Raw genomic sequence first — 21,381 nt, 5'->3', positions numbered from 1 at the left:
TGCAAAAAGCCATTGCTGCAGAAGCTGTCTGTTCAATGCGGGCTGTAGCCAAGCATGATAGAAAGTTGAATGGAAGGAAAAAGTGTGGTAGAAAAAGGTGCACAATAACAGGAATGAGCCTTATGAAGCAAAGACCATTCAAGATTTTGGTGAGGTTCACAAAGCGAAGATTTTGACTAAAGTCAGAGCTTCAAGAGCCACAACACAGAAACATACAAAAGATATATGATGAAACGTCAATCCTTGTGTTAAACCATTCCGTTTTTATTGTTGTGGGTTTACGTAATACAAGTGTTTGAAAATAATCCCTTATGGTGTCTGTACCATGTCTATTTCTTACTGTCAAGGGCCAAAAGTACCACAATTTAGTAAATATGAAACATTTATTAAAGATATTTATACAGAAAATAAAAGTGTAATAACTACATTAAATAATGTACTGGTATTTAAATAAATGTGTTTACTATGGGTGAAACACTAAAGGATAGCATTAAAGATGGGAATAATTTACAAAAACTGGAATTTACAATTTCTTAAAGCCAAATAAAATATGAATTTTAATTATTTAATTATTCTGCATTCCCCGTGCCACCAGTTATTATGAAATATTTTAAATTTAAACACAGGGCTACCACCTTAATCTCGTGATGGTAAATAGAATAGAATTTAAGTACCAGTATGTTTTCAAGTGCCCATATAATAAAAATCTGCAGATTTCATATGTTATTTTTTAGTTTTTTTTTTTTTTTTTTTAGCTCTCCAAAAACGTTGTGTCCACGATTTTAAAATGATTTTTGACCTAATGATGTAATCCTATTATCATTTGGGGGCAGGGCCAGGGGTGAGTGATATCCATTCAAAAAGGGAGCACTATTAAGGACAAAAAGAAAAGTCATTCATACAAATATTTTTTTTAAAAAAACTTTGTAACTTATCAAAACCTGTCCTTTCTTCTGGAAAATTCATGCATAAACAAAATGATGAACGTGTCCCCTGGCCATACAACCATTCGTCTGCAGTGAATAATATTGCTGGCCAATCAAGTGATCTAGTTGTATTAGCCCCGCCCATTAACTTTGTTAGCCTGCCACCAGTTTTACGCATGAAAATGAACGGGTGTGACTAGTAAAATTATACATCAGGTGACATGAGTATAAAAAAAGTGGGAAAAAAAATTTGATTCACCATATAATGGATTCACTTTTCACTTAGTGATTTTTATATTTCTGATACTGTAAATAATAAAGCCTGTATTAAGCTTGATCCCGCTAAGATGCAGCATCTCTTCTTGCAGGGAATCCTTGTCATTTATTTTACAATGAAAGTGTTTATTTATTTTTTTGAATGGAGCTTTTAAATTTTAATGGAGGCCTTTATTTCTTTTATTTATCTATTTCCAATTTCATTTGAATTTTCACCTATATAAAAACGTATTAAGACATATTTATACACTATTAATACATCAAATCACATTATTTGTTGGGTTGCAGCACTTTTCCCTGTTTTGTTTTGTTGTCGTTGCCCTGGACAGTAGTTTCCAGCGCAGAAACTACAAACATGGCCATATATGGTGGCGTTTCTGGTCGCACATATATGGCGTAATTCGCGGAGGGATCCCTGCTTGTCAGAACCATGGTGAGATCGCAGGGAAGGCAGTGAACAGGAGAGAGAGATCTAACGTATAGCTCAAACCTTCAATAGGACGGAGACGCTTCGCCGCGAGGAGGTCCTGCCGTGAACATCTCGGAAAGCCAATGTTAACTTTCGGATAGTATCGCCCCGCTAGACCGTCTAGCGTTCGTGGGAGCTGGCTTTCAGCTGACTTACTGGCGTTCTGCGGTGGAAATAGCACAAAAAAATGTCGTCTCCGAGTCCGGGCAAAAGGCGAATGGACACCGACGTGGTGAAACTGTATCCTTATTTTTGTGTGTGTGCGTGTGTCATATTCTTCTACTTCTGTAAAGCGAAGTGAGCATAAACAGCAGTACGTGTTCGTATCCGTCACGTATGTCCCAGTGCCGTGTGAGCTGTGTAAATGGCTGCTGCTCGGTGGTCTTCGTGTGACTGAACATATCGGAATTTCTGTGTGAATTAGAGCTGTTTCTTTTTTTTGTGTGTGTGTGTCAACGACGCTTCGATAGCAAAGCCAAGCGTTAGCTATTTCTGTCTCAACTCTTATTAGCCAATCACGTCGGTCACAGGCTCATGTAGCGTTTCCACACAATATGTGGCAAACGTTAGCTTAGTTTGTTGTGTATGTGCTGCTGCTGTTGTTGTTTTTTAAAAGACGTCCCGGAAAGAAGCTGGTTATGTGAATGTCCCTCATCTCGTTGGACCACTAACAGATCCAGGACTGCATGAATCACCTTGTGGCAGTTTGGTTTCTTTGTCCAGCGTGCTAATTTTTTTTCTTCTTCTTCTTCGGGAGGGGGGGGAGAGAGTTGAGTCAAACTGCCTCCTCGAGCGTTTACGCAGGAGCTTGTTTACATAACGTAAGGTTAACTGGAGGAGCGCTCTTTTGTTTCACTCCGTTTAGAGTGGGGAAAAAAGGGAGGAAAGACGACTGTAGCAGTTTAGGAGAGCTACACGCTCCCACGTCTTTATGTCGTTGCTTTTGTCCACCATCACGCTGGGGCTTTGCTGTTTTTTTTTCTTCTTCTTCTTCTTCTGTTGTTGTTGAAGCGCAGCTGAGCTTTGCTGTGTTAGTCTGCTGCTTAATTTCTCCATCAAAATGGCCACCTGATCAGCGTATCTCTCCGTTTCACTGTCTCAGGGCTTCACTCGCAGAGCCCGGATTCTGGAGAATCTGTCTGAGCTGCAAAGCAGCATCTAGCCCTGTTCCTACTTTTTTTTTTTTTTTATGTATGATTATCATTATTCAGAGCCGTCCTCAGCTGACTCGCTTTTGTGGCCCTGGTTGTGTTCTTCTGGCGCTGACAAAAGAGAATTGTGCAGTTTGAACCAGAGCAGAAAAAACGCAACGCGTTTCCAGCCCCGCGGGATGTTCCTGAACATTATGAACTGGTAGCCCCTCTTGTTTTGTGTTGTTTTTGTTCCAGCACAGTGAGGGAAAAAAAAAAAAAACCCAGCAAGGCGATTGGGCAGCCTGTTACTATCCGGAAACCGCGAGGGGGCGGGGCTTAGAACAGCTGATGGGATGGCAGTGAAGCTTAGTCAAATAAGGGGTTTGAGGAGGGCTGGTCAAATGAAATCAGCAAGGCAGGGGTTGCCCAAACAGGTTTAACATATTTCTTATCAGAATGTGGTCAACATATATATTTTATTATGGGTGTTTTGGTTTTTCTTATTTTAAAAGGTTGAGCTCTGTACAACAAGTAAACCCTGAAAGCATGGCGTTTGCGCCAATCAGAGCTGCACAGGCGTTTTATGTCTCTCACATGTGGTTTCTAGAGACAGAAATGTTTGGCTGTTTTGCTTTACAACCACAGTCAGTGCTTTGGATTTAGGTCGTATCCTCTGATCTAAACCATTGCGTCTGGCTGTGAGGTTAGGGGTATTTTCCTGATGGAAGGTGAACCTTCACCCCAGTCTGTTGTAACCTCTTAATAGATTGTTTTGTAGGACTGACATGTATTTGCGTGCTTCCCTCCTTCCTGTCAGATTAGACCATCTTCCATGTCCCTACTGAACATAGGCATCCCCTCAGCATGATGCTGCCACCATCGCATTCCCCACCAAGGATTGTTGTGTTCAGGCGTTGTGTGCAGTAATGGATGTCTGCTTTACACACTTTTTTATTTATTTATTTTTTTGTGTATATTGGCCAAAGAAGTTGAGCCTTGGTCTCAACTGACCAGAACACCTACTTCTTCATTTTCGTAGTGTCCTCTGTGTGGCTCTGTGCAAAGTGCAATCAGGACTTCTTTGCAGCAATGGCGCTTTTTATTGCTATTTCTTTGCCTTGAAGGCCAGATCCGTGATGCTGTCCTGTCAACAGGTTCTCCCACCTGAGCTGTGGATCTTGCGGCTCCTCCAAAGTTACCATGAAGCTCCTGGCTGCCTCTGTCTGGCCTTCTCGTTTAGGTGAAATGCCCAGTCCTGTTCTGATGATGACTTGAACTGAGCTCTTTGAGATATATTCTAAGTTTGGGATTATATTTGTGTTTAAACCCAGCCCTGCTTAAAATGGCTTAACAAGGCAATTGGTTGCACTGGATTTTAATAAGGTATCAGCGTAAAATAGGTTGTGTAATGTTGCAGTCATAAAGGGCTGCTTGAATGCAATATTTGCAGGGGCAAATATTTCAAGTGCTACGAATTTCAGCTCTGTGAGTAATGTATGTGGCCAGTAGGATGGGTCTTTGAAAACCAGATGTAGATCATTGTGCAATCGATATGCTAGAGCTCTAGGAAAACAGTGGGGAGTCGTGATTAAAAAGAAAAGTATCAAGAAAGTTGCTGGTTATAGTTGTAGTCGATATCATCACAATACTCAACCCCAATATTCCTCCTTCATATTCTCCTGACACCGTGCAGCTCCAGTTTCTGAGTGGGATGTGAGAACCCAGACTGGCTTTTAGGAACCTTTTGTCAACAACAGAAAACACAGAAGGTGTTTGTGAAGAGGACCAGGGCAGACTGGAACGACCAGAGCTCCCTATCGGAGATCTTTAGCGATTTATTTTGAGCCAAGTTGTTGTAAACCTTTACGCTCTGGTCGTCCACATGCTTCAGTTTGTTGACGTGTGTCAGAAGTCGCCGGTCGCCGTACTGTTTACTAATGCCAGCTGATCGGCTTGATGTCATGGAACGCACTAGAATATGAAGGTCTTCTTAGAAGCTTCTTAGAAGAAGTATTTTCTAAAAATGTTGCCATGGAGACCCATGCGCTGTTACTCAGCTGTGTTTTTATTGTAGCTGCGTTTGAATGTGGTCCAAAAATACAGGCATCAAACACGTTCCTCTCAGACTTCATTTCTCTAATTCTGGCCTTCTCCCCCAGTTCTTTTGTTGCTTTTGCTTACAAGAAACTGCACTTGTTCCAGCAAGTTTTTTGCTTCCCCTACTTGACACAGAGTGCATATTGCAGCTGTGAAAGACTAGTGAAACAGAGCAAACTTCTCTCTCTCTCTTTCTTTCTTTGCAATAGTTGTACAGCCGCTCTCCTCATTCAGCTGCCTGACTGACAGGCTGGCGCAGATTTGCTGTATAACACCTGCCCAGTTCAGTACAATGAACTGTGTTTTTTTTTTTTTTTCTTCTTCTTTTCTAGCAGAGCATTCAGCATGACGGGCGTGTGTTTAAATGCCCGACCTAAACATGGGGTTAGCCTTTCTGTGCCGTCCCCGTCTTAAGGGTGTAACTGAAGCCTGAGGCTCACACAACTTTTAAGATGGCTTCAGAGAGGTTGCATGAATTAATTTGCTCTGAACACCGGAGAGTTAAGAATCTGGAGCGGAGGCCACGGGGGAGTTTGTCGTCGTAAATCTCAGAATGACCTCAGCATGTAACGTTGTGGCTTTTTTTTCTTTTTTAAATAAAAAAATTATAAGCTTTTTCCTAAGCTAGACAGCAATTTGGGTTCTCGTCTGGCTGCTTTGTGGAGCTCTGGTTTTTCTGCAGTGTTTCTCCCTGCTCTTTTTAGAGAGACATGCAGACTGGAGCCGCCAGAGATGTTCAAAGTGAATCCCTAAACCGTAACGTACAAACATCTGACCCGCGTAACTTTTATCCCATCATACATTCCGCGTTGCTCTTGAACCTCTCGGGAACACGGTGTTCTTTAATGAGGATCTTTGCAGGCTGTGTCATAGCAAAGAGCTTTAGGTTCAGCTTGTTGTGTAGGATTAGCTGGAACGCTCTCCGTGTGCTCCATGTCATATTTGCTTCAAAACACGTCGGCGTAGCTGAATCTGAGGCCGCGTTGGCTCACGTAGAGCCTGGCCTGTGGTTAAAGTGATCTATTGTTTTTTTTTTTTTTAGGGGTTGTCTTTAACCCACTCAGTGACTCGTGAAGTGCTGTTTTTCTCATGTTGTCACATTGCTAAAAACTGCGCTGTAGTCTAGAAGCAGATTTATTCATTTATATTCTGCCTATTTTTTTTCATTCTTACTGGGTGAGGAGCTTCTGTGAACATGAGCTTAACTCTTGCGCAGATTCTCATTCGCATTTATGTCTGGACTCTGACTGAGCCGTTCGTACACACGAATACGCTTGGATCAAAATCATTTCCTGCAAGTCCTGACTGCATGTTTAGGCACGCTGTCCCGCTGGAAGGTGAATCTCTTCCCCTAACAGGTTGTCCTCCAGTGATTCCCCCTGGATTTGGCTCCATTCATACTCCTGCCTGTTCCCTGGCCCTGCTGGAGAAAAGCATTCCCACAGCATGACGCTGCCACCACCATGTTCCACTGAGAGCATGCTGGCTTTTGTTGACACGTTTTGCACACTGGACAAGACGTTTATTCGCGGTCTCATCTAACCAGAGAACCTTCTTGAACATGTTACTGTGTTCCCTACATGTTGTGTGGGAAAACTGTTTTTTTAACATTGGCTTTTTTTTTTTCTTGGCAACTTTTCCGTACACGGTAGATTGTTTCAGTGCACAATAAATAGCTTTTGTGTCACCAAGTTCTCCAACCTGAGCTGTGGATCCCTGCAGCTCCTCCTGAGGCACCCTGGGCCATTCTTACCGGTGGTTTGGGAGATTCGCTCAGCTTGGATATTGTTTTCCAGCCCAACCCTACTTTAAAACTCTCCTTATCTCTGAATGTTCTCTTAACAAACTAGCTAGAACCTGTTTACCTAACAGGTAATTTTTAAGGCAATGAGTTGCACTGGATTTTACTCGTTGACAACGAAGTAAAGGGGTATGAACACAAATGCAAACCTCACTTTTAGATATGTTTCTGTGCAAAAAACATGTTTTTGTTTTCCTTCCACTTCCACTGTGCAACAGCGTAAAGATGTATGGATACATATGGAGGGGTCCATATACACATACTCTTATTAATACTTTAAGTTCTCTAAAGAACCCTCAACATCAGGGAGCAGACTTTTAAACTCGGGTTGCTTAGGGTCTCATTTTCTTTTGAATAGCATGAAGGCACGTCCGTCTTTCCTTGTGGTAAATCTTTGTACCGTGTGAGGAAGTGCCGCGTTGCTGTCGAAATTACGGCTCAACCTTGCTTCCATTTCTGCCGGATGATCCGACAATGATTGCAGCGGGGACTGGATAAGACTTCCACGAGGCACGATTTATATTCAGGACTAGAACGATTCATTAAGGAGGGCCTCCTGCTTATTTATTTCATCAAAGTATCCATCCTATTAAAATCGCGTAACATGGCTTTTTTTCCCCCTCCCTTCTTCCTCCAAATCAGCTCCTTTTGTGCTTTTCTTTCTGTTCCTAACAGCCCCCATCCTTTCCCCATTTAAGTTGAATCCCAATCCTGCGCTCGATCTGCTCACTGCTCCGGCCCCATTGTGTTCTGGGTAACGCGACATCCGGACAGCACCGACGGTGGGTTCTTTTGTGCTTCACATTTACAGGAGCCCCGATGACCTCCACCCCCTGCCGCTGTGTCAGAACGTGTCATCCAGTCACGGGCGGCTAATCTAGACCCCCCCCACCCCACCCTACCCGCTGCACCATTATTGCTGGACTGGACTGCAAACTGCAGGCAGCTTGCTGAAGGGAATTACCAGCAGTTTTCTGCTCTTTCCTGAATGAACGATTTGATGGAAACGGAAGCTGGAGTTGAAGCAACCTTATTTTGTTTTTTGTTTTTTTTATAATAAGATGGTTTAGAGAAAAGATTCAGCTACCCAAAACAGGATAAACTGTAGGTTGCTTTTTGTTTTTCACCTTTAAACCTGATAAAAGAAATAGTTGCCACACAGTTTTCATAATTAAACCGTATTTAATGCTTTCATCATTAGGCATTTATGGTTGTGGGTTTTAAAATAACCAGGAGGTTCATCGTAATACTTGCTAAAATACAGTATCTGAATGGAAGTCATTCAATGGAAAAAGCAGCAGATTCTGTTTGAAGCTGTACAAATTATCCGGTAAAAAACCAGCTCTCCTCTCCACTGTCGCCACATGCTTGCTCAGGATGAGGGGTGGTTACCAAATCGACGATTTCCGGCAACGTTGGCGTAATTCTAGATACTCATTTCTCAGATGACATCACAGCGGATCAACTAAGTTTGCTGTATTAGGATTTGGTTTGATTTGGACTCTGGAAGTTTATCTAAATCTGACTGGATAGGGTTGAAAAGGTTCTGTTGTATAATGGGAGGTTTATTGGACCGTTTGTCTGCTGAAGCATCACGACATAACAATTATGAGTTGGAGTTGTATAGATTAGTTGGGTTGAAAACCTGTTCATGTTTGATGAATTGTACTGTTATTCAGTGGTTAGAAGCAGACCCAGGAATGTTTGATTCTACACCGTCTTTATTTAACACCTAAAAGAGGCTTAGTTGTAACTATGGCCGGACAATATTAGAAAATCACGCAGCGGTGACCCGACTTTGCAGTAAGTCCGCATGGTGCTCACTTTTCTCCATTTCTGGCATCCTGGGCTCTGGGATCCGTCAGGCACCTACTGAAGGGCAGACTGTTACCCCAGCATGCAAAGTGTGAACTCGGGACATTTAAATACACTGCGCATCAGTTCCTATGTCTCTGAGTCCCCCCCAAACCTCTAAGAATTTGAGCTGGAGCTTTTGGAAAATATTCTTTAGACATCTCAAAGTGACCCCTAGCAACTCACATTAGCCCCGTATTTATCTGACAGTTTCCTCATTTAAACGAGGCTTGCAATTCTTTTTTTTAAATCAGTAAAAATGTATTCAGTCTGTCTGGAACGTCTAAAAGTAGAAGAGCAGAAAACCTTTGCTTTTTCATACTTATTGGTTGTTTTAAAAGGTTCAGCCTAGCTGATTCTTGAGCAAGGCTTTTGTCTTAGCAGGTCCCCACTTTGATTGACAGTCTCTTCCTTTTTTTTTTTGGGTCCAAGAGCAAGGCATCTTTCTCTGGAGAAGATCTGAGGCCCTTGGCGTTAATCCCACTGGGCTTACAGTGACGCTTCCTGTATGCTTGGCTGGGTACCCACAGAAAAACAGATGGACTGAACTTCTGTATTGCTTTGCCTTTTTTTTAATGGCATAGGGGGGCTTAGCCAGTCTATTCTGCTCAAATGTATGAATGCCACCTTCAGGTTTGATTTTATTTTTTAATTTTCCCTCAAATGGCTCCTAAATTTATTTGTCTAAACGTGAAAATGTATAAAGTTAAAGCCCCCTCCTTATCCTAGAGTGCGTGCCACGACGTCCACACCCTGGTGATCAGCTGCTGTTCATTTCTTGCCTGGATGAAGTTGATAAAGCGCACAGTGCATTATCATTTAAGCCACTTTGAGTTTCAGGTTTGCTGTTCCTTCGTTGCACAACTGGAAATCTCTTCTTTTTTGTTTGTTTTTTTTTGTCGCTCACGCCCCAGACAGCCAAACCTTGTCTGTGAGGTTCTCTCATTAGGCTGTCGCCTCCGATGCGGGCCGCTGTGTCTCTTGCCCTCGCTCAGTTTTGTGTTCATTAATGATCGTGTCATTTGTTCCTACGCGCGCGTCGCACACACACACACACATAGGGACGGGGCCCTGTGTGCTAAAGCTGTAAATAGACTGTTGATTTAGCGAAGGGCTGAGAGGAGGAGCAGCTGAAGGATTCACATTTGATTGCAGTGGGTGGGCTCTCATCTCTCGGCAGTGAAGACAAAGAACTTGGCCTGTTCGTTTCTGAGCCGCTTCAGCTTGCTCTATGGGAGGTAGCCTTCAATATATTTAGGCTTTCATCTAATGGAAAGCGAATCTGCATTGCAAAAGAAGTTTTTCTGGGTTGTCGAGGGTCTGTTGAGCTATTTTTTTTTTTTTTTTTTTTTTTTTCCGTCTGTTGGAGTTAGGCTAGTATGAAGCTTTATAGATCTTCAAATACATTATTCTGTATTGTGTATATGTTTTATTTACTGAACTGCAGACCTCTACTCCAAAGACATCATCTTTTGAGGGGAAGAAATCTCCATAAATCTGTATTAATGACCCGAGTATGTAATTTTAACCACTAAACAGTATGTTTTGTATCTTATAAATATGACCTTACGGTAAGGTTACCTATTATTTTACCCTCTGATTGCATCTACATGCTTCCATTTGCGGCTGATGTTGCTGTCGGTTCGCCTCAATTTTCCCACTGCGGGACAATAAAGGATACTTCTCTCATATTCTTCTGTTTTTTTTTTTTTTTTTTTTTTCAAAGCAGAACAAAACAGTTCATTTATTTCCCATCCGACCTTTAAAGTGAGAGTGCACCACTTCATCTGCCAGACATTTACATGTGGATCTGAGTGAGTCATGCCTTTGGGGCCATATGTCCATTGATATGTAAAACCGGCTGCAAGGTTTTCTCCTGCACGGCCCACACATGCCGGCCCCACCATCAGTATTCCGACACTAAAAGTGTCAGAAGGAGCCGGACGCTTTGAGAGCGATTCGGTTTTGTTCAGGAATACCAAACTTGAAATGTTTGGGCGTTGGTAAATCGTGTCCCGCACTCAGTTTGAGCGCAAGCGTTTCTTCTATTGTGTGTAAAGGTGAATGGTTGAAGCATGTTTTTATGTTTTCGCTTCCATAGATTCCTGTGCTTTTTGGGCGTAATTGTAGGAGCATGTGGTAAACACCGGAGGTTAGCCTGTGTGTCTGCAGGTCCAGTCGGATAGAGGTTGCCAAAAGCTGTAAACAAACTCCCCTTTTCTCCATGTAAAGGGTTAGAAAACAAGAAACCTTTTACGTAAATGCGCATTGATTATATATTTTTGTGGACTTGGGAAGATTTCTTGTTTTCATGATGAGTTTCGAATGCAAACAAACTATTCTGCGTTGATGGAGTAACGTTATAAATTAGTCTTCAGTAGCATTAAGATAAGCTGCTGTGTATGAACATATATATGCGCAGCATTCAGATGATAAAACCTGACTAATGTTGACACGCTTTGTGCTGCAACACCCACAATGTTTTGGGGAAAAAATACTATAAATTTGGGCCTGGAAAGGTATGATATTTAGAAATGGAAAATGTATAAAAGCCCAGAGATTTTACCCCATTTTAGACACCAAAGAAACTGCAAATAGATAACATAATGTGAATCATTACCAGTGTTTTCATTAATCTGAGTCATATTCCATGTCAAGATTGTTCCTTCTGTAAAATGTGTTACTTTTGGTGCTTTGTTGTTCTGTACTGCTTTAAAAATACATGTACATCTAAAGAGTGTTAGTGGAAAAAGTTCACTTTTATATCACTCATTTCCAAAAGAGAAACTAATACATTATAGAGACTCGTCACACTCGGAGTCAAATATTTTCAAGCCTTTATTTCTTGTAATTTAGATGATTATGACTTGCAGATGATGATATTTTAGTTAGAATAATGTGAAAATGTTGAATATTGGAAACTCAGTGTTACAGCCTTATCAGCTAATGAACTCAGAGCTCCTGCAGAGGTTCTGAGTCTCTAAATAGTGTCTCAGTCTGGGTCAGTAGGCGACACCGTCATGGGGAAGACTGCTGACGTGACAGATGTCATCGTCACTGTCCATAAGGAGGGTAAACCACAAAAGCCTATTGCTAAAGAAGCTGGTTGTCACAGCTAGTCAGAGTATTGTATCAAAGCATATAAACAGAAAGTTGAGTGAAAGGAAAAAGTGTAGTAGGTGCAATAGCAACAGGGATAACCGCAGCCTTCAGAGAATTTCAAGCAAACCCTTTATAAGAATATGGGGTTGCTTCACAAGGAGTGTGATGATGCTGGAGTTAGAGCCACACACTGTCCTGGACCAGAGATGTTAGAAGCATCTTTCCTGGGCTAAGGAGAAAAACAACCGGATTGTTGCCCAGAGGTCTAAAGTCATCTTTTCTGATAATGCTAAACTTGGTATTTCATTTGGAAATCAAGGTCCCACAGTCTGGAAGCACAGAATCCACAATGATTGAAGTCTAGAGGGAGGTTTCCAGTCGGTCATCATGTTTGGGTTCCATGTCATCTGCTGGTGTTGGTCCACAGTTTTTTTTTTTTTTTTTTTTCTTAAAGCCCACAGTCAATGCAGCCATCTACCAGGAAAATCTGGAGCACTTCTTGCTTCCTTTTCCTGATGAGCACAGCTTACCCTTTTTAAAACCCTTCTAAAGGTGTTCTGAGTTAATTAGCTGACTAGAATGTGGCACCAGGTGTCTACAGTATTGGATCTTTCACCATTTGGGGTTTTTATTAGTTGTTAGTTATAAATCATCAAAAGTAAAAGCAATAAACACATGAAATATATCAGTGTGTAATGAATTACTATAATATACAAGTTTCACTTTTTGAATGGAATTACTGAAAAACAAAATCAACTTCTTCATGATCGTCTAAATGTATATCCCCCCCAATATTAGCTGGCTTGTTAGTTAGGTTATCCACTAGGGTAGATGGCATACAGCTGCTAAAACATATTGTTGACTCCTACTAGTTATTGAACTGCAATAGCCCAGATAAGCTAACAAATTAGTCTTGTGGTTTTCCAACCACTAGTTTGTAGTTTGTCGTGTCAAGTTGGTGGCTATGTATCTGCCTGAGGAAAACGTGTCAAAGCATGGAGTTGGATAACTGTTTCATTTCTGGCTTAAGTACTGAATAAATGTTTTTTTTTTTTTTTTTTTTTTTTTTATTCTGTATGATAAAGCAGTGTGGCTGCAGGAGCGTCTCGTGATTTCAAGATGCAAACAAATGAAGCCTGGGCTATAAGCTGAGAACACATGTGGGTACTCAGAATCAACATTGTGTTCAACTTTGATCATATTTATTACTATGCTCACATAGCAGAGCAATAAAGGAGTTAGTGGTTAGAAAAAGGGTCTGCTTTGTTAAAAGCTACTGTTTTTTTGTTTGTCTTTTACATTTTCTCCCCCATCTTTGAATAATCTTAATAAAGTGTTTTGTAAAAAAAAAAACTTGCCTTACTTTGTCAACTAGAAAAATCGACTCAAAAGTAGATTTTTATTTTATTTTTAATACGATTTCAATAGCAGATTAATTTATATCAGGGCGTTTTGCACGTCTTCATCAAGGTAACAATAAATATGGCTGGAACTGGATGTATTGACGTTTTACCGTTCATCTCCAGCTTTTTGGTGCATTGTGGGATTTTAATGGTAGCTAGTTCCTCAGAGTTGAGTATTCCTAACATTTATTTTCTGTTTCTTCTGAACGATGACCTGCTTTGGGGGGGTAACGTTAACCTCAGTGATATGAGGGGAGAATCGAGTCAGGATCAGTGAAGTTTGAAAGGGGGGGGGGGGAGCGGTGTCTTTGTTGATGTGGTTTAATCTCGCTCCCACAGCAACACCCAGGCCTGTCGCTCAGCCTGCCGCTGCAGGGCGGCTGCAGTGCCCGCTCGGGCTCGGCCTCTGTTTTTGTGCACAGTGTGTACCGTCACGTTGTAATCTACTTTGCTCGGTGACATCCAAAGTTGAATGCACAAACAGCCGCATTTGAATACAGGATTGGACTTTAAACGGAGCAGGATGCATGCAAAGTGAATGCTGGGGGAGATCTGAAACCAATAGACTCTAAACTAAATATGCAAAAATGAATTCTCCTCAGGCTGGTATCTCTAAGCTCACACTGAAAACAGCAGTTTAGTGTTATTTATTCTATGCTACAATCCCCCATTTTTATTGTTTCTTTCAATCTATATTACAGCATTTTGATTGCTTATTAATTGTTTATCATCATTGTACGGATGAAAGTTTTTAAATCTATAGGTAGGGATTATTAGCCCGTGCATTTCTAGTTCTAGTTCCTATCTGTCGCCCACACCCCGAGGGCAGCCGCTGTGTTTCCTGCCTTTCATCTGCAAGGCTTTTCATTGCAAAGTCTTGTTTCAGTTCGTGTTGGAGGCAGGGCAAGTGAAAAGGAGGTCTGAGCTGCAGAGTTCCTCATCTCCGCCGTCAAAAATGTGCTCTCTGTTTCTCTCTCTCGCTCTGTCGAAGCCATGTTGTCTCATCTTCCCTTTAAAAACGAAGTTCCACTGACGCGCTCCTTCATGCAGCCTTTCATGTGTGAGCCTCGAAACCGGCCTCCAACTCTTCTGCTGGTATTGGTTGTTCTTCTGCGACGCCAGGGCCAAATCTGGATTGAGTATAAACAATTAGAGCTGTTTAATGAACTCTTTGAGCAGGCCATTTGTCCCAGATGGTTTTGGGAAGTTGGGGAAATTGTATTGCTTTTCAGGCAGAGTTTTATTAATAATGTTTTATTTAAAAGCAACCCTTTCAGGACACAAGATAACCTTACATAAAAAAAGCAACAGAAAACCAAAATGGAAAATGAGACTCTTAAGATTCTTTTCCTTATTCCGTTTGTATGATTGTCCATCTTATTAATAGCTTTGGTTTTTGAGTTGCTGACACAATAACTAAACACATTAAGGTCAGTTTTGCAGCTTTTCGTGGTCTCTAGACCCTGTTATACAAGGCTTTTAAACTAAGAAACTACTTCCTGCGACAAGATCAACGAGTGGCGTCTCCAAGAAGGAGATGTTTCAGGGGGTCTGACTCCACATTGTTTGACAGCGAGCAGTTTGAGTCGTTGTTTTCTTCCCGCTCGGACAGTGGTTGTGAGGGATGTGATATTTTGATCCTGAGGTCGAGCGGGGACAGCGGCCTGTACGGACCAGGAGCAAAACAAACATGTCTGCACCGCAGCCGAAAATGCCACTTACTGAACATTTTTACTTGGTCTAAAGGTTTGCTCCAGAAACAAGAAAAGGAGGAGATTTGGGACCGTGGTGTTTGCCCTAAAGTAAACCTGGAGATGGCAATTAGTACTCAGAAAGTAGTTGTTGTTTTTTATTTAGACATTTTGTCATGTAACCACAAAATTGTTGGGATTATATGCGATAGACCAACACAAAGAAAATATGGAGTAAAGGGAAAGCGAGGCATGTTTTTATTTTATTTTACTAAGAAAAGTCTGAATAGTTTGGCAGGCCCTTGTGTTCAGCCCCTTTACTCTGACACTGCTAAATAAAATCCAGTGCAACCAGTAATTCAGCCATTGAGTGCAACTATGTATAATTTAATCTCTGCATTTTAAGCAGCTGTTCTGTGAAAGCCTCACGAGTTTCAGTTTACATACAAAATGCTCTTTAAACAACTAACACTTTACATCATTTATCCACCAGATCTTTATTTTATTAATTTTTTTTGCACTGAATTGAACAGAATCTCAATAAAATACATTTCAGATTGGTGATTGTGATGTGACAAAATGTTTCCAACTGTGGAATAGTGTCTGTGGGTTCTGGAGATGCGTTCCGTTTGTTCCTCTGCTTCGACTGACCCCTGTGTATTAGATTATGCGTGTATATAAAAAGATATTGACCTGCTACTGTCCCCAGATTACGATGCACACTAATCCAAGTTGGGGGATGGACAGGCTTTATGCTGAGATCGGGAACCAAGAAAGCTCATTAGCATTGAAAAAAGTGTATTTTCTCTTAAAATGTCCCCCTAAAACTCCTGTCGGCATGCAGTTCATTTCCACACCTTCAGGTTCCTATAATCTTTACCGGTCTATTTATTCTAGATGCTTGTTTTTAACGTAGAATTACACAGAAAAACACAAGCAGTACGCATGCAGACCCGGTCCTCTGTATTTCAGCCATTAAGTGAAAATCCTTTCTACGCTGTATCGCGTCAGCCTCTGTTTAATAACCAGATGATTATTACTATGTAGTACACTGAGGCTTCCGGGCATCCACCTATCTTTTCTATCTTTAAGGATGAACGCTTGGTTGCCAGATGCGCGCTCTGTCCACCGCCCCCATCTCCTGCTCCACCATGCGGCTCACAAGCAGAAGGACCGGGAGCCTTTCTGCTACTGAGACGGCTATCTGCCACATTCCTTTCTGTGGTGTAACGCAGTTTTCTTTTCACAGCGACACGTTATTTACCCTGTAAGGGAAGCGATGGCCTCCAGCCTCCCTGAAGTTAAAAGCCAATGAGCGACAGCATTGGGCTCATGTGATTTAGATAGAAGAGGGCAAGACGGCGTTTGGATTAAAGTCATCACTTCAGGACTTGCTCATCACCACACAGTTATCTTGATATGATGCTTTGTTGTTGAGGGGGTGATGTGAAGTAGGTGGAATGTGCCCAGTCCAGCTGTCTTTGCTGTTTTTTAAAGGAACGGCGCGCTCCTAAAGAATTGGCTGGTAGGGATATTCCCATAGCATGAGGAGCTTGAGTTATCGTGGTAATAACTGGAACATTTTCTCCCAGTAGTTATAAAATGATCTTGATGCTTTGTGTTAAAACAGACAGTTCCTCCTGCTGATAAAATTATGCACATTACTGATTACATGTAAGGTTTTGTCATATTTCAAGTTTAGTTGTTTTGCTTTTAAGAGTTTAGGCCAAAATATTGCACCCACTGATGACCTCTGCCGCCTGTAGTGGTTATACCGCTGCATAACCACGGTGGGATGGCACTTCTTTGATTTCCAGGAAACTATTAGCTGTTTGTGACTGGAAATGTTTCCAAGCTGCCATATTTGTCTTTCTCGTATGAAATGGAAGCGTGTGTATTAATTTTTCGACCAGCAGCAGTGTACGACAACAGGTGGGGCAGGGACAGCACTGCGCTCTATTTACCATCTCACTAAAAATACTTTAAACTTTAGGAATGGTTTAACATAAAATTCTGTTTTTTTTTTTGTTTTTTTTGTTTGTTTTTTTGTGTTCTTTTTTAATGAAATTCATGAACCAATTTCTTTACTTTTATTATTTCAATGTTGCCGCTCATGTTCTCCCTCTTTATTCAAACATCCTACTTGATGTTTTCCTATTTTAATCCCTATTTATATGAATATTTTTGCAAGACTGTTACTTTCCTACCTCCCATCCACACGATAACAGCATTTCTGGTGATAAAAGCTAAAACTTCTTTTTAAACTTTGCTCTGAGGTGGAGCTTTTTTTTTCTAATCACTCTTGTTTGTGGCATGAATATATTGACTTGATATCCAGAGATTAAGGCTGCTTGGTATCTTGAACACAGATGATCACAACAATGTTATGGGGAAGATTTTGATTCAGATTTATGAACATTTTCCTGACTAGTGTTTTCTTATACTTTTCGTTTACTTTCTGTGGAGCTATTTTTGTGTTTTAATGTTTTTTCAGCATCTGTCTAGCTCAGCTCAGGCTTTTTGGTCGGGGTTGCCACCTATGGCACTCTTTAGGAATTTTTATATATATATATATATATATATATATATATATATATATATATATATATATATATATATATATATATATATATATATATATATATATATATATATATACTAAAGTGTGACAATACAGACGACTGAAACTTTGTATTAAACAAATATAACTAATTCATTTACAAAAGGAAAGTTCAGAAAGGATTACGGTCTCGTATTTCACCAGCGTTACTAAAGTGAACCCGTCTGGTCGAGTTTTCAGCACAGAGTCTGGTTACAGTGACGCGCTGCATTGAAAACCTTGTCTGTCCAAATCAAAGCAGCGTATTTGGATTCACTGGCAGAATTAATTCACACGTTATGCATGTAGGATTTTCAGTTTTTCAAAAAAAAATTGGGGACGACCTAAAGGCTGAAAGAACCAATTTCTGGCTTGGACAAAGTTTTTTTTTTTTTTTTTTAAGCAGGGAAAAAACATTTGTTTAATAAAACATCCAGGATAGTATATTCAGGACCTTGTGCCCTCATATATTATGAAGACATATTTTACCACACTGTAATGGGTCCTACTTTGAGTGTTAAAATGGTTAACATGCAGCACTATCAGCATGAATTAAACCCCATTAACGGAGGGCTTAGGCCACCTTGCAGCGGTGCTGCCCGTCTCTCGTATTTGTTCACTCACACCAATGGTTTCACTGTTGGTCGAATGTATCCAGAGCTGCAGGATGTGAGCACTTTGCTTGTTGCTAGAACTGGGACGATGGTTTCTATCAGCCTGAGGTTTTGCTGCTGAGCTCCAGATGAATGTGGCTGTCTTGGTAGCAGTGATTTATCTGTCTGGCTCGGATTTTACTTCACCAGCTCCCAGACTCAAGTTCACGTCAGAACAGAGAGCTTCCTCTTCTGTCTGACTTTGACACATTTCCTCAGCGAAGCCAGGGATCCATTCTGCTCTTAGCAGACTCAGCCGGAGCTTAAAATAACCTTCAGTTCCATTTAACCCTTTGGTATCATTGATACTACTAATGGGATACTAGTGCAACCTCAATGATGACGGAAGAGCCTGCTGCTGCTTTTGCATCTGTTGTTTTTCCACCTTCTGTCTGTAAAGGGCTCAGTTATGGCTTTGGGCTTTTTTTTTTTACCATACATGTTTAGTGGCTGATTTATTTTTTTTTGATTCTGTTCTGTGTGGTTCTTTCTCTGCTCAGACAGGAAGAAAAAAGGAAAGCATACTTTTAGAAGAGTAGAAAATCAGAGCAAACATAAGATTTACAAAGAATATTTTTTTTATTGCACCTCAATCATTGAGGGTTTTCTTTGGCAAGTTGAGCCCGATTTTTAGATTTAACTCAAGGACAGCTTGGGATTTCTTCTACAAACACAATACTCTTCTGTGACAGCATTCAGTTATCAAATTCTAATAATCAAGAGGACTTACCTTGATTGGGGAACAAAAAGTAAATGGGGGGGGATAAATTGGGTCAAACTAGTTGTTAGACATTAAGGTCGTTGGAAGTCAGAACAAAATCATATTTGATATTTTTCCGTACTATTTCTGATACTGATATGTGATTTCCTCCTGGAGACCTCATAACTTGTGATGCAATATAAAAACAGTAAACGGCGGGTTAAAATGTGGAAAATGTCAGAATCTAAACACTTTTGTCATTTTACAGTAAGGGCCTAGAATGAAAATAGAAGTAAAACAGATGTTTTTCATTTACCCTAGGAGCCAGATGTCAATGACTTTTTGATGTTTTTCATAATTATAGTGTGAATGGATTTTTTTTCTTGTTTGTCTTTGTCCAATCACGACGCAGCTTTCCTTAACAGCCCTTTAGCATCGAGAGCAAGCATGAAGTCACCATCCTCAGCGGACTCAATGAATTTGTAGTGAAGTTTTATGGACCACAAGGAAGTAAGTATTTCTGCTTCAGTGTTTTAGTGCATTTTTCAGTCCCTTGTTCTCCCAAATTTATTCTCATGAATATTGTTTCTCTGAAAAATTGTTTAGGAACCAGTTTTAAAATGGTCCTGAGCTGATATGATACTCTTATGATAAACACCCAAGGTATTTATACAAGAAGTTCAAATATGGTTGAATATCAGTTATTGCAGCTGTTGTCTACAACACACACGAAATAACCCGCTAAATGCACTAATTAATAAATTTTCTTTATTTAACCACATTGAGATAATAGATCCAATTTGTAAATTATGTAAGAAACGCATAGAAACACTTGCATAAAGTTGGCATGAAGTTTTGCTGATTAAAGTTTAGATTAAGGATTAAGAGAATGAGTGAGAAAGCCATACATACTAAGCATATGTATTCATATACACTATATATCCTGAGCTATTCCTCAGCAAAATGTTGATTCTAGTATTCAATGTTTATATGACAAGAAAAACAAGACTTCTGCGTAACAAAATTCACATAAGAGCTTCAGTTTTTAAGTTAATGAACAGGTAAAATAAATCCTAGGAATTAAATGGCTTGTCAATATTTCGTCAGAACCTTGTGGAACCCCCTCAATGGAGGATTTCAAAATCTTATTGTGCAGAATGCTATCCCTTTTTGGGTGATAAGAAGCACATGTTTGCTGCTAGGTTAGTCCGCCTGTCTGCTCAGGTAGCCAGACTGTAGCCAGCTTGTTAGCATCATCATCTCAGTAGGAGAGATGTGTGGTGCTCCTTTAGCTTTCATACCTAGGCCAACCCTAACCTGTGCTATTTATGAGCAATTCTACCTTTCTTGTTAAGTTAAGGGCTTTTTTTTTTTAGCCAGGTGCACAGCAACAGGTGCAGGAGGGGCAGCCAGCTGTTCTGGCACTTTCTCTAGCATCATTTTAAAAGTACTTTATGCTCTAGAAATAGTTTGATGACCAATTTGTTGTGGGTGTTTTTTTTTTTTTGTTTTTTTTTTTTTCATTAGTGGTTGTAAATAGTTATTTTTCGGTGATTAATTGATAATTTTGATACTAAACTGAACTCCAGAAGGAACACTAAGGGATAATAAATGCTATCCTTCAGGGCAGGGAAGTGTTATCAGGGATGCTGTTGTGTGAAAAATAGAGGTTCTGCACAGCTGGGTAGGAATGTAAAATGAATTGAAACCAGACCTCAGGCAGGAAAGTGTAAAACGGAGTGAAGCCACGGCCTCATCAGCAGGAAGCGCTTCCTCCCTGTGCTGTACGCAACATCTGTCCCACACTGGCCCTCATGCATCGGTAAAAAGAGGAAGAGGCCCCTCTTGATGCCTCTGGACCGTGTCAAACGAGACGCCGCTGCTCGCCGTCATCCAGCCACAACAAGTGCGTCTGCAGTCATCTGTGTGCTGCTCACTTTCAGCACACCAGGGTCTTGTTACACACAGCTATTCTGGGAGAGCAGCACACTCGCTAACATCGCTCTCCCTTCCCCTTTGATGTCCGTGAATAATCCGCAGCGATTCGAAGGTAAAGATTTCTCCAGGGCTGCTGTTCATTCGTTTGTAAAAAGGGCAGAGAGGTGGGGCGCAAAGTCTGTGCGGTGAGGAAAATTGATGTGACTCGGCATCCGCCGGAGTTTGTGAAGGGTGGACCGTCACTAAGATAAGTCTTAACTTGTGTGCTCGGACGACTTCCTTTTATCATCTCCTTTCCTCTTGTCATGCACAGCGCCGTACGAGGGAGGTGTGTGGAAAGTGCGAGTAGACCTCCCCGATAAATACCCATTCAAATCGCCATCAATAGGTAGGAGCTCTGCCTGGAACGCGCGTCATGTGTCGGGATGGCTGTTGGCGTTGACTGAGACTGTGCTGATTCTCACTTTGCCTTTTCAGGATTCATGAACAAGATTTTTCATCCCAACATTGATGAAGCGTGAGTCCATCTAAGTCCCGTTTTTTATGATAAAGGTTTTCTTGAGTGTTTTTCCTTTTCTACTCTGTAATTTCATTATATGCCGACCATTAAAACTATTAGGTTTTTTTTTTCTACCTTTTGCATTAAAGCTAATTGCACTAAAAAGGAAGTCTATTATAGAGATGCAGCTCCACTTCTGGTCCTTTCATCCTAAGGTTTTTTGAGCACGCCACACAGGTT

General features: G+C 40.9%; 1 protein-coding gene across 1 annotated transcript in view; it reads left to right on the top strand.

The window, feature by feature from the left end:
• The first annotated feature begins 1,599 nt into the window (after positions 1-1,599).
• Positions 1,600-21,381, top strand: part of ube2h (ubiquitin-conjugating enzyme E2H (UBC8 homolog, yeast)) — a 29,512-nt gene continuing 9,730 nt past the window's right edge. Inside the window, exons 1-4 of the mRNA XM_036149315.1 lie at positions 1,600-1,911; positions 19,138-19,214; positions 20,956-21,030; positions 21,120-21,159. Coding sequence (XP_036005208.1) covers positions 1,859-1,911; positions 19,138-19,214; positions 20,956-21,030; positions 21,120-21,159 — 245 coding nt within the window. The 5' untranslated portion in view covers positions 1,600-1,858. The remainder of the gene's footprint in view (positions 1,912-19,137; positions 19,215-20,955; positions 21,031-21,119; positions 21,160-21,381) is intronic.

Source organism: Fundulus heteroclitus, chromosome 17 (genome assembly GCF_011125445.2).
Source record: "Fundulus heteroclitus isolate FHET01 chromosome 17, MU-UCD_Fhet_4.1, whole genome shotgun sequence".
Classification (NCBI taxonomy): domain Eukaryota; kingdom Metazoa; phylum Chordata; class Actinopteri; order Cyprinodontiformes; family Fundulidae; genus Fundulus; species Fundulus heteroclitus.
This window is presented reverse-complemented; position numbering and strand designations above follow the sequence as displayed.